General features: G+C 49.8%; 1 protein-coding gene across 1 annotated transcript; it reads right to left on the reverse strand.

The window, feature by feature from the left end:
* Nucleotides 1–1,744: 1,744 nt before the first annotated feature.
* LOC309674607 (2-hydroxyacylsphingosine 1-beta-galactosyltransferase-like) lies at nt 1,745–7,696 on the reverse strand (the record flags this gene model as incomplete). Its single annotated transcript, XM_082486693.1, has 5 exons — nt 1,745–2,060; nt 3,015–3,234; nt 3,632–3,708; nt 3,894–4,033; nt 6,851–7,696. 5 exons carry the CDS (start codon nt 7,694–7,696, stop codon nt 1,745–1,747), a joined length of 1,599 nt encoding a protein of 532 aa, XP_082342819.1.
* Nucleotides 7,697–13,858: the final 6,162 nt, after the last annotated feature.

The raw sequence follows: 13,858 nt of genomic DNA on the forward strand, positions 1-13,858 counted from the left end.
TGTCCTTTTGCTCCTTTTTCTTCTCTTTAAGTTCAAAGCAAACCAGCTCTGTCACCAAGCCACGGGCTCCCCAACTCACTTGCTATATCCAGCCTAATCTAAATAGCCAAACTCTGACATAGGCAGCAGTAACAATATCCCTCTTCCACCCCAGAGATGACAAAGACCTGACAAAAATGCCCCACCTGCATCCCCTTGTCCACACTCCTCTGCTAGGAGATGACAACAAAGACACTATGGGGCAACTGGCAATGAGCAGACATGCTGCAAAACCTGTACCGATATCTTTGGGGTCAGGAAGGGAAGGCAGCACTGCTGGAACTCAGAGGAGTCACCAAATTGGGCACTGTCCCAACCTAGGAGCCCAGCCAAACTGCTGTTCGCTAGGTTGCACATGGCAACGCACCTTTCATCTGGAAAGAGAAACACGTGCAATAGTAAGCAAGAGCAGAGCCTGGAAACACCAGTGAGGGCAGCTGTGGCAATGAGGTTACTCTCCAGCTGGTGCCAGCGCTGTGACGGCCCCAGCTGAGAGCACAGAGTGGAGCCCTTGACCCTCAGCATGGGGCATTGCCAGTTGGACCATCAGCCAATGCTGAGGGTGGGGTGCGCAACTACACCCAAGCATGGGTTTGCCTTAGAACCCAGGGTGAGTAGAAACACGTGGGTATTGCTCCATACCATGTCCCCGAGTGGGGTAACAGTATGCCTGTTCACCTTGAAATGAGCAGACACGTCTGCTTTCTTCAGAAAGAGCAGAGCTTGTTGCTTCTACAAACATGCTGTATGGTCCCTTGCCTATGACCAGCTCTCCAAGCTGCTGGCTGCTCTTCCTGTGGTCCTGGCACTTGCATCTGTTCCAAATTCTTCTTTTCTCCCAGGTTTGGAGTCCCCATGGGCACGGGGGCTGTGTCACATGCTGGCAGAGGAGGAGAGGCACTGCCTGAAACCCTGTGGGAAGACCAAAACAAGTTGCTGACAGAAGTTTGTAGGGATCCAGAGGTACGTGGAGACCGTAGCAGCAGTGACAAGAAGAATAAAGCACTTTAATCTTGCTTGAACAACATCCTGAGAGAACTGCCACACAGGGGAAAGAATATTACTTTATTAAAAAAAAAAAAATAATTTAGCTCAAACACAAACAGGATTGCAGAGGGTTGATGAAGAACATTTGCAGGAATGTATTGCAGGAAGAACAATATTTACCCACAGAACTTAAACCAGACCAATTTCATTCTCCTGTAGATGATAACTTTCAGCGCCCTTCCCTGTCCACAGCTCTACTTCAGGTCCTCACCTGTACATAAAGGAATCCTTACCCCCCCTTTGGCTCTTGGTAACACGGCAGAGGAAAAACGGTGTCTGCCACACATGATACGCTATTCCTACACCTCGAGAGCCTCCATGGAGATCCAAAAAGCCAGAAGAGCAACACCAGCATCTAAACCAACGTGCAATAGAAAGGGAACAATTTGCACTCCTCCCTGGAAGTCTACCTACCCATGCCCCATTCCCAGCGTCCTGGCCAAGTGCTTCCCCCCACGCCTGAATTCGCGCCCCCGCCCACAGGTGCTGTACACAGAGGTGTGCACGCAGGACTTTGCAATACTCCTCCCTCCCCCTGCTCTTCTCATCCAGACCCGCCGATCTTTCACCTCTCTCCGTGCCTGCGTGCCATACATTTCTTGGCACAGCAGCAGTTCGTTTCACAGTGACGGGACGTGCCCTGGAACACGCTGAGCCACTACTGCAATTTCTTCTCTTCTGTGAAGTGGCCTCTCATGCAATTGCCGTTCTGGTACACCGGGCTGGCCCCCTTCCTTCTGCACCACACCACAGATTTGTAGAGGACAAATCCAATACCGGTCAGACACAGCAAGAGAAGAGCCAAGATGTCCAGGCAGAAGTACTCGTATAAGGAGAGGTCGTAGACAGCAGGGCGAAGATAGGGTGCCCCATCGTGACGAAGGATGTACTCCAGCCAGTACACTGTCCTATTGAGAGCATGCATCGGTTTGTCCAGGTGCAGAGCCGAGATGCGCTTGGCTGCTTTTCTGTAGCTGCAAGAAAAGAAGAAAAGAAGTTATTCTTCTGACAGGAGCTTCATAGCTGAGAAGTAGTCTGAAATGTCCAGTGGTGCTTTCAAGTTCCAAATGATACGTTGGGAGAGGGCAAACTTTTGCCACTCTGATGGCAATCGTTAGCCATGGCCGCGCAAACCAGAGCGCATCATACTTTGTGCATTGTTAACAAGACCAGCAGTTCAGCTCCCAAGGCCCTGCTCAGCGGGTTAACAGGGATTGTTGCGTTCTGAGGGGAGTTTGCACCCGAAGACCTCACCCAGCATCAAGCTGCACACTTGATGACTGGCCAAATCCTTCAAGGTACCGAGCTGCAACACCTTAACAACCTACACTGAGGTCAGTAGTTGAGAGCTCCTAACAGCTAACAAAAACAAAACAAAAAAAATAATCAAGCTCTCAGACAGCATTTCAAACACTAGCAGTTGCACGTGTCCTGTTAGAAAGTGGGAACCCTGCGTCACTGTGCTGCAGCAGATCTAGGAAAGGGCAGAGTATTTGGTTGTCAGAAGGAACAGATGGAGCACTATCTGCAGTCCATTGCCTGCGCTAACTGTTTCTACAGAAAGCTGTTTGGACAAGACCCGGGAGATCCCAAGGTGAGGTTGTGATCTCACTTTCCCTGATGACAGGCTGGCATTAAAAGGAGAAGAGGTTTTTGCCTTAACATCTCAGAAGGCTTTCTAAGAAAATTACAGTCAGAGCCAAACAGGACTAGATTACATTCTCCAACAGCAAATGCTGGAGTATCTCCTCCTGGACCGCATCTCAGGATTTCAAGGTACTAATGTGTCTGGCCCACTGAGCAATCCTTGCAACTCTGCTTGGTCCAGAAGCCACCACAGGCTGTATAAGTAGAGGTCAACATAAAGACACACTGATCCCTACATACAGACTGCACCAGGAAGAGCTCGATGCTTCCAGATGCCTCACCTGGGGTCAGAGATAACCGTGACGACAGCCTGGTAAAGATCCTCTTCTTTTACTCTGCTCCAGTCCATGAGGATACCCATGCCCTTCGCCTGCACTCTGGTCATGATGTCAAACTGGTCTCCATAGAAAGGAAATCCCACCACTGGCACACCGTGATAAATTGCCTCAAATACACCGTTCATCCCACAGTGGCTGACGAAGGCTTTCACATTGGGATGGCCTGCAGGCAAAAAAATGGCAGCAGGTCAGGGTCTTCCACGCTGAAACAGGGCTACCGGTGGCTTCCTCAACACACAGCATTGATGTATGTTTAGGGAAACCCAGGCATGCTGAGCAGAGAGGATGTTACCCTTTGGGAACACACCTGGCTTTGGGAAGCCCAAAACTTGCCAAGTAGCACCTGGAAGAGGAGGAAGATAGGGACCCAGACGCAGCTTCAAGCAGGTGTTAGGTGAGGACCATGTTTTGCACAGACCAAACTGACAACAAGCAACAGACTTAGACCCACGCAGGTGCTGTTGCCCTTGTATGCCTTTGCTGTGGTTTGGGCTAAACTGCAGGGATGTTGCTAGCGGCGCACACACACAGACACACACACAAACACAGCCCAGCCTTACCTAGCAGGTCGTTCTGGGGCAGCCACCCCATCATCAGCGTATTCTCACCCAGGTTTCTTGGCTTCTGCCCAAAGTATCTGTGGGAGGAGATAAAGGACAGGGGGGGGAAAAAGGGAAAAAGAAACACACAGAGAACAATTATAAATTCAGTCAGATCAAGAGACGGAAAGCAAAGTCTGTGTTTTGAGATGAATCACCCCTCCGCATTGATTTTCACCTAACTCAAGTTAAGAGGAATCCCATTCCCCCATTGCCTCCTCACCTCCACACCACCCTCTGTGGGAGGCGAGCAAACGCGCCAGCCATCTTCTCCACCAAGCCGCTCGGAAGAGCTCGGATACCAATACCAAAGGAGACGACGACAACACCCGCATCTGCTGCTTCTACCCAGAGACGCAGACCCTGCAGGCAAAACACACAGAGCTACCTTGAAGTCTTGTTGGAGAAAGGCCCTTCCCACTGTTGCCTCTGCCAGTATCTATGGAAAGGATGAAGCTAAACCCACCTGGAGCACAAAGCTATGTGGTTTTGACCAGGCAACAAATTCTAAAACCTCTGTGATTTCTGTAGCCAGCCAGGCAGAAATTACTTAAGCACCTGCTGGGCTTGGAGCTTACAGGGAGGTGTCCAAAGCTTGCTTTTCATAGCTTTACCTCCTGCTTTGGGGGTAACACAATTACTCTTTGGCTCTGAAAACTTAGGGCCCACATAGGAGCAGCCAGAGCAGCAAAGGAAATTGGAGTAAAAAGAGGAAGGCTGTTTTCCATCACAGCTAAGGCAGGAGGCCTGTCAGGGTCATCGTGAGCGCAGAGTGGGGAACAACATCTTGCTGGAGATGCCCCACAAACTGTCCAATGTTGAAGGCTTCTGGAGGTGGCAGAAGGTTTTGCCATCTTGCCAGGAGACTTCTACCCATCCTTGACAGCTACTTGCAGGTAGCAGATTTAGTGTTTGGTCATTAGGCAGAGAGGTAGCTACAGCTCCACCAAAAATCACAGCTGTTTGCCCTTCATTTAGAGGGAGGCTACCTGTAATGCTACATAAACAGATACGTATCTAAAACAGAGCCCACACTTTTTTTGACTGGGGCCGGAAGGCTGCATGAAGAAGAAATCAGCCACCTCAGCTGCTGTGGAGCAAACACAGGCTCCTCTCTTTTATGCCAGGCTGGGCTGAGCCTATTTCTCATTACGGATCCTGTCCTGCTTCAAGTTTTTCTTATATCACAGTCAGGAGCATTTTAGGGAAATTTCCTAAAAATCTTTCTGTTAATACGAACACTTCTTTGAAATAAACACTAGAAGAATACGAAGAGGGGGAAAAAAAGAGTTCTTCCTGTTATTAAAGGAGAAAAAAAGCATGAATAATTGATTAATTCAGACTATCTTACTCGTAGTAGCCTACAGTTTGGGGGATCATGGTACAGAAGAGTTACAAAGCACATTTTATTGTTACTTTCTGTGGATGTTTGTCCTTTGTTGCATGCTTCGGGGACTCAAACCTAACTTTGCAGAAGAGCTCAAAAAGACCTAAAAGAATCCATCAATCAAGAATAAAAAAGTTTTCAACTAAGAGATTTTGGTTTTTCTATTCTCGAGTTTCACATCTTTTGAGCAATACAACCACTAAAACTGCTAAAGAAGTGAAAGTACTAGCTTTGCTTTTCTAGATGAAAGTACAATGACTCATAAACCAGATGACTACATTATGCATTATAATTGGGCCTTAGTCTTTAACTTTCAGAAATAACGTTCAAGTTGCTAGGGAAGCATGGTTGACCACCCAAAGTCCTCACCATCTCCCAGGTACATATCTATATTTTACTGTGTCCTAATTAAAGGAACTTGCAATCACAGTGTTTCAAATAGGAGGAAATAAACACCTTAATTACATAACTCTGCTCCAGTTCGGATGGGAGATTCCTTAAGCTACACCTAGACCTACAGAGGCCCTCTCTTCTGCTGGCATCCCGTAACCTGGGTACACACATGCCTGCCTGCTAGCATGGCAGCCACCGCCTATTGCAGGGCTCCAGACTTATCGCCATCATTCTTCCCTTAGGCACCCTGGGATCAGTTCTGGAAGCTCTGAAGCACATGAGTAATGCCCCAGCAAACAACTCCCTTCTTTATAAGGCAGGTGTGTACGCAGCCAGATTGGACCAAGCCAGTGTTTTGCAAGACCTGCGAGGTAGCCGCTCTCTGACACAGCTTCTGGAGCACCTTACATGCATTGCATTACCCACATGCAGTGCCACACAGGAAAGGGTGACGTGCATCCATACGCATCTGGAGAACTTCAGTTCTAAAGCACCCAACCTCACTTTTTCCTTTTAACTGGAAAAAATTGGCACCCAAAAAATTGTCTCTATGAAAGTTGCCATGAGAGATCTTGACAGGCCCCTAATCATTTGAAACTTGAATCTTATCTCCATTTCAGTCCCTTAGTTGGGACACCAGGACAACCTGACTGCCTGAGCGTTGTTACCCAGGTCTACTCCTCCTCAGTGTTTGTAAAAGTGGTAAGGCAGCGGGAGGAATGGCAGACAGGTCCTGCACTGTTCCAATACTGTCTCCAGTTGAAGGCTTTAAGAACTTGTTCCTCTGAATTTATCACTGGGGATAGTGAGGTACAGGCTAGAGAAAGCCTCTGGGCTGCCTGGGGAGTTTTTCCTCAGGGCTGGACTTTGAGAAAAAGGGGATGATACGCTTCAGTTTTGTACACATTGGGATTCCACATTGAATTTGATGAGGGCAAAAGCACAGCTCTCCTTTACAGGTTCTTAAGACTACAAGCTCGAGGGCAGAAACGCCCTGCAAGAAATAGGATTAAGGAGGAAATTCTGGATTGACATAAGTCAGTGATGAAGCAATGAAGACTACTTGTTCTTCCCATTTCCGCTTCAAGTATAGGAACAAACAAACTACTCATGATCAAGTCCCAGGGCAACACTGCCAATTTAGGACTTCCACACACCATTTTGCATGGACAGTGAAGCCGAATCCCGCTTCAGGGTGGACAACCTAATTCTACATCGTCCCTGCAACCTCACAGCCCTCAGTGCTCCCTGTCTCCCTGCTGCAACCGGGCACCAAACCACAGCCGCCCTCCAGACTCCTGGGGTGTCAGAGCATTTACAAGGCTCTTCAAAAGAAGATTTGCACTGAGTAACTCCCCAAGTTAATGTGCAATCCCAGCTCAAAGCTTTCCTGCACTTACCACTGGGAGGGGCTTTGCAGGCTCAGCGAGGATCCCCCCTGTGAAAATGACATGGGGGAGCGTTGGCCGGGGAAAGTCCAGCACCACATCGTTACAGAGGAAGAAGAGACTGGTTCCATGGACAAGGTCCAACATAGATGTCTTTGGCTCCACTCTGTGCTTCTCCATGAGACGTTCAAATTTGGGCAGGATGACCAGCTTTGTGGCTACACGAGTGATCATGTAGACTAGGAGATTCCAAGTTCTACCAAAGAAGCCCATCCTGTCTGTCATCAAGGAGTTGAACTCAGGGACATAGGCAATGGGGGAAGTTGCACCAATCTCCGCTGGGAACCAGAAACCAGTGGAGATCACAGCGTATTTCACATGGAGAATGTGGGCCAGGATAAAGCCGCACATCTCATTGGGGTCCACCAACAGCAGGTCAAAGTGCTCATGCTGGAGCTTCTGCAGAAGGGAAGAGTTTCCCAGCACTAGGTCACAGTTTTCCAGGTACTTTTCCAGAAAGGAAAACATCTCCAGAGAGGTCATCTTCCCCTGGAAGACACGCTTTATCTTCTCCTGCACCCAGGCATCTGCGCTCTCTGCGCTGAAGATACCCCAGTACCTCTGCGTGCGGAAGCCGGGCAGGTAGGTTTCCACATCCCGACCCTCGTGAAGAAGTAGCACGGGGTCATGGCCCCGGTCAGTCAGTGCCTCTGCCACTCGCATGAAGACTCGCAAGTGGCTGTCAAAGACTATGGTGGGCATGATCAGCACCTTGGCACAGTGAGATGGCTCCAGACTGAATGCAGCCACTAGGAAGAGAAGAGCAGCAGGGCACGGTAGCACCTTCATCATCTTCATCGCTGCAAGGAGAGAAACATGCCATTAATACAGCATGAAATGCTCTGTCATGTACTTAAGCAACTAACAACTGGGATTGTAGCTGCAAGCCAGAAGCTCATGAGCTGGGAGAGGAGAGAAGCCTGGAGTTCATCACTGGGGAAAAAAAACGAAGAAACAAAAAGAACCCCAAAACAATAAACTAAAAAAGCCACAAAGATTAAAAAAAAACAAACTCAGATATCAGGGTGTATCAGGGGAGTTTTCCAGAAATTCAGAACCTTTTCTCTGTGCTCTTAAGACTCAAAAACTACCAGAGAGTAGAGAGGGAGAGGAGCTGGAGGAGCTCTGCTGGGTCACCGCACCAGCGGAGACGCTCGCTGCTCGATCCCCGGTTACCGCTACAGAACCAGCACAGCTGGATTTCGTTTCTATTTCTGCCCAGCCAGAATGGCCGGTTCCCTCTGAGCCCTTGATGTCTGTGCGAGCTCGCTGGGAGGCCTGCAGAGCCCGCCGGGAATGCCGAGAGGCACGCTCCGTCTTTGACCCTCCCAAGGCTGGCAAGCTACCTCGCTCAGCACAGACGGAGCGGGAGCGAGCCCAGCTCATGGCAGGACCCTCTGAGAGGAACCGCAATCCCAGAGAGCGCAGCAGGGGTCTGGATGGAGAGCTGCTTCGCTACAGATGAGCCATGGGAGGATGGAGAGGCTCGGGGGAAAGGGCTGGGAAGGGAAAGCGGGCACCAGGATAATGGTGCACTGGAAGAAGGCAAACCCCGAAAGCAGCCCCAGGGATAATGTGCAACACCCGTGGCACACTGACGCCCCTTAGTCACACTCCTACGGCCGTCATCCCATTCCCAGTTTGGTGAAACACCCAGCATTTCTGTTGTGTAAGGGGTGTTGCTACACCACTGGAAGCAAACGCGCCTCACCCACACCTTACATTATTTGGGGAGAAGAATTACACGATAATTATTTGGGAACAGTCAGAAGCAGAGCCGTGTCCTGAGGACCCAGTTCAGACATGCTAGGAAGGGTGGGGGGGAAGAAGCTACAATGGGAACAATTACAAGTGGATTTTGGACGGCCCCACACGCTAAGCCCCAGGGGGGGCTGAAGGGATGTGGTAGAGCAGAATTCGGTCCAAGATTTTCTGCCAGCCTCTCCACTATTGCTTGATTAATTAAGAGGCAGGAAAGAAAGCCCCAGATAAGACCCCGCTAAATACAATCTTCAAACTCCCCTCAGCAGCTGGATATCTCCGGCCACAGATAGTGCATGTGGGTGCAGATGTGGGAGAGTAAAAGTGCTCCACCCCACCCCCTACTGCTTTCCTGTCCCACACGGACACGGGAAAGAAACAGAGCAGCCGCTGGCTGAGACCCTCCCCTGTTTCAAAGGCAACTCCTGCTAGGGCTTGGACTGCCACCCTTCCCACCCAGCGACAACGCGGGGGCTGTGCCTGCAGGAGGGATGAGAAACATGAGAAACGCTACCAGACACCAAGGGGGTGGTTGGACCCGCCGAGCAAAAACTCCAGGAGGATGGAGATAAGGGCATTGGGCTGGAGAGAAGAGAGCAGAAGCCCTGCAAGGAAAGTAAGGATCTGCCCAGGATCCTGTCTCCCTGCCAGCGGGAACAGGAGGGCTCATGGCGGGAATGCCGGCTACCACAGAGCTACAGCCCACAGAGCCGGTCTAGTTCTGAGCTTATTTGAGAGGGCCGAAAGGGATTTATCCCGCTCAACACCAGGGAAGGCAAAGTATTTGGCTATGACACAGCACGGCAGTTCCAGAGCACATGCAGCTGCCAGGGGAGAGAGGGAGGGACAACAGCCCTGTACTGCTGGTCTTCTCCAGGACAGCAGGCTCTCAGGACAGGCTCCGTGACAGGAACAGGTATAGGCTTGTCCTGGGGCACCTGGTGGGTCATACACGTACCTAAGTGTGTTGAGAAGAGCAGAAGAGGTGGTTTTATATGTGGGGTGGGGTGTTTTCTCATTAGGCAACAGGGAAAAGGTGAAGAAACAGTGCAGGTGAAAGGAATAGTTATTTAAAGAAAAAAAAAAAAAAAAAAGTCATCCATCTTCAGCAAGGTGCTGCCACAGACCTATGTGCCAGACATTGCTGATGCTCTCAGCTCTGCCAGAGGCCTCTGGGGGCTACCAAAATCCAAATGACAAGCAAGGGGTCGTTCTCAGCCCTCAGGCTAGGGATGGATGCTGACACAGGAGATCTGCATACTGCTCATGTCTGCTTCATCCCTTCCAACATCAGGAGCAAACCCTAGAGGTGCCTGCCCAGGCAACAGGGGAGGCTGTAAATATTCCCAAGCGGTGGGAAGATGCCAGGCTGCAGGAAGGGACCCTTTTTCCTCCCCCACCTCAATACCACCAGAACGAATCTCTGTTCTGTCCGTGCCCAGATACCATGGCCACAGCTTCAGCCCTAGATCTGGGCTGGATACATCAGGCAGGTTTTCAACCAGGGACATCCCTGCTTTTTAGTGCTCCTGGGACACAACGAAGGCATAACTACCAGCTCAAAGGGCAGCACTCTGCTGGCTCCATCCCTTGTTCGGCAACTAGTCACTGTTAGGACCTCAGGCTGATAGCAAAGGGGAAAGGAGAGAAGACCTAAACCTTATGCACACAAGGGCTAGATGAGGAAAAGCTCAAAATCCATCTTGCTCACCTCCTCACTTTACCTCTTGCCCACACTGAAGACACAGCTACAGCCACCCCACGAGCTTTGCAGCAGGATCCTCCAGCACGGGCAGGTGCTGTAGCCAGTGCAGCTCTGTCCACAGCCCAGCCAAGCCCACCGGCTACAGGAGCTCAGCTGCCCTCACCCACTGTCGGGCTGCAGGCAGGTGGTCTTCAAGAAACCTCCAAACCACTGGGCATGGGAACGGGGTTCTGCTGGGAGGCGAATTCACAGCCTGTGCTTCGGCAGAGGTGCGAAATGTAAATAGACGACAGATTCCCACGCTAGATCCAAGAGCGGAGCAGACAGAACCACCTCCTCGTTTGTGGTCTGAAGTCCTGGGCTGGGGGCTAAATCAGATAAATACTGCGAGAAATAGCATTGCCGCTGAAAGAAGGTTTGTAAAGGGGGAACATACCCTTCCCTGCTGTCATGCCAAGCGCTCGGTAAAGCCAAGCGAACCGGCTGATTTACACAGGGCAATCCCCCTAACACCGCAATTAACAGTCAGAAGTCAGGGTTCAAAAAAACCTATTAAAAAAGCCCGTGCCACGGAGGCTTTCTGTTTCCCCACTGCAGCGCGCAGGGCAGAGCAGGCACCTGGGTAAGAGCCAGGGCCAGAGCCTGCTGCAGGAGGGGTGGGCAGGGGGAACCCTCCGTGACTGCCCCCACTGCGGGCAGCAGCAGCATCCCCGCCTGCCCTGCACCCCGGCACACGTCAGCTGCTGGCAGTTTGCTTTCAAAGCCACAGCAAAGCATTGGAATTGAAACGGGAGGCAGCAGAAAGGGAGCAGAGAGAAAACATCCCCCAAACTCCCCTCAGAAACCTCGTCCTGGGCTGAAACTTGGCCCTTGATTTTGCCCTATTTAACGCGTTTGACAGGGTACGATTTTGATATCAGTGGAAGATTACAGCAGTTTAACGTAAGTGAAGTAACTGAACAGCTACAGCTCTAAAGAGAGATATGTTTCTTTAATTCAGGTGCCTTCTATTAGGTTGAATACTAAAACCGCTGACAGCCAGAAGTCTAAGCAGAGAAGGCCACAAAGAAAGGGCAGCGAACAGACCCCATTGCAAGGACCCTGCCCTTTACATCTCTCCCTCTCCTCTGGTACTTTGTATTGCCTAAATCCTGCCAAGGACCGGGAAACCCGTATCCGTGGGACTAAATAATTTCCCCTCCTGCATCCTAGTCTCTACGCAGCTCTTTCCCACAGTAAGAAGAAGTGTTTTCCCTGTCCGCTTCTCAAGAGTTAACAAAGCAGCACAATTCATTTGAAGCCAAAAGGAAAAGGCATCTTCACTTGGATGCTTCCTGGAATACGAAACCAAAGTTTGCCTCATCTGTTGGGTATGATCCAGAAAAAACAGGACCATCTGCTACCTTCCAGCTGATGACAGCCAGTCCAGTTGTGGCTAATTTATGGAAGCCAAAACTCCGTGCGAGCCGGCAGGTATGCAGCTCTGAAAGCAGTTCTGCCGCTGCAGGAAGATGTCGCACTACAAGCGGGAGCTGCCCAGGGGAATCTCTAGTAAAACCTAAAGAATACAACGCTGTATAAAGTAAACTTAATAAAGCATACATTGAAGCAGGGAAGTCTAACCATCAATCACATCCAAACCAGCGCTTGGTGGGCTTCTGTGCCCTGGTTTTGGATTATCACAGACTCCTGCTTCACCAGAGGCACCTGGATAAATAACACTAACACTAAAATACTAATATTAGTGTTATAGTATATTAATATTAGTATTACAGTATACTAATATTAGTGTTAGTATTTTAGTATAGAAAACAATGAGCAAGAAAAAAACTTCCCTTCAAACAGATGCCTCCTCAGGCAGCCCACAGCCAGAATTTTTTAAAATATTGTTGGTGCACAGAGTGAATAGTGCACAGTCTGCTCAAAACAGCGTACCTCTCTAGCATTTTTCTTTTGACATCTTCATGCTGGCCCACAAGAAACACGGAGAAAGAAGAAAGCCCAGATGCCCAAAAGACCAAAGGGAACAACCGCAGAAGTGATCAAGTCAGCATCAGAACAACTCGTACTTTGCACCACACGGTGCTATTGCTTCCACACAACAGCATCAGAAGGGCTCTGCTCATCCTCATCCATTTTGGACAAAGATAGATTGATGTAGTCCCCAATCACCTCCAAACTTTTGGGACCGTGGGCCGTCTTCAACATCCTTCCTGGATCATTGGAGTTTTATGGAGGAAGTTCTACAGGCAAGGTGGGAATCTGTGGGCCAGCAGGAGGTTGGCAGTCCATAGGCCACAGCCAGGGAACGATGATACTAAAGAACATGCTAGTCCATAACAACTAAGAAAAGAAATAAAGATCTGTGTCTCAGCTTATCAAGATATTTGAAGCTACGCACATCTTCAAGAACTCGAGCTGGGGGATGGGGTCAAACACCACACATGTGCTTCCCTACCTGTCCTCTCATCATCCATTAAATCCATCTAGGTGGTAAGCAACATTCCCTCCCACTCCACACCCACAGGTATCCTGGTTGTCTTCCAGAGGGGACAGAGATGGTTTGTGACACCACGGTGCTCTGCAACAAGTTCTTCCAGACGGCCTTTTCCCCTCGCTTGCAACGCGACTGCAAGACAGAGAAGCAGCTGATGCGAGGCTGCGCTCCTTGAGAGCAGTCTCAGGTCTGCAGCGTGGAAGCACTTAAGAACATTATTTGTAAACCCTGGATGCAAGAGACAGAAAGGCTCGGGGCCATTTCCAAATACTCATGTGAGCCACAGACCCTGAAGCGAGAGCACACGACAGCTGAGTGCACATTTTGGTCTTAAGAAGGGGTTATGTCTGTGTGACAGTCAAGTTGAACAAGTTCTTGAGACTGCAGACAAAACTGGAGAGGTACAAGTGCACCAAACTTTAGAGAAGCGGTCAAGAGGGGTGGGGAAGAAAAGTCTTGCATTTACTGCCCTATCATTTCAGCTTCTTTCTGCAGAGAAGCACCACATTACAAGAAAGAAGTCATTAAACACCCCAGAAGGTTGTGAAACCTTGTGTAGGAAGGACTACGGATTGATAAGGTCCTGACAGACAAGTCTGATCACATTTGACAGAGTTACAGCTGTAGAGAAGCTAGAGATGAGTCTTATCTTCAATAAAACAACTGACTCCCTCGTGTTAAAAAACAAAACAAAACAACAAACAACAAACCAACAACCAAACAGCTCCTTGGCTCCAAGCACACCGGAGGAATGAGACCTGGCTGAGCTGCCATAAACAAGGGTTGAGGAGGCATGCGTAGGAAGAGGAGGCAGAACAGGAGAGGGAAGACGCTCCTGAGACCTAATCTCCTCGAGGAAGATGAGGCGAGTTACACAAAAGCGCTTTGAACATTTGTTGGGGTGCCAAGGCTCTGATCCTGCACAGCTGAGCAGATGCTTAACTCGTGCCCTTCAGTAGCCCCGCGGAAGCTGCCCGGGCCGCTCGCACACGCGTCC

Source organism: Vanellus vanellus (assembly GCF_965231255.1).
Source record: "Vanellus vanellus genome assembly, chromosome: 7".
NCBI lineage: Eukaryota > Metazoa > Chordata > Aves > Charadriiformes > Charadriidae > Vanellus > Vanellus vanellus.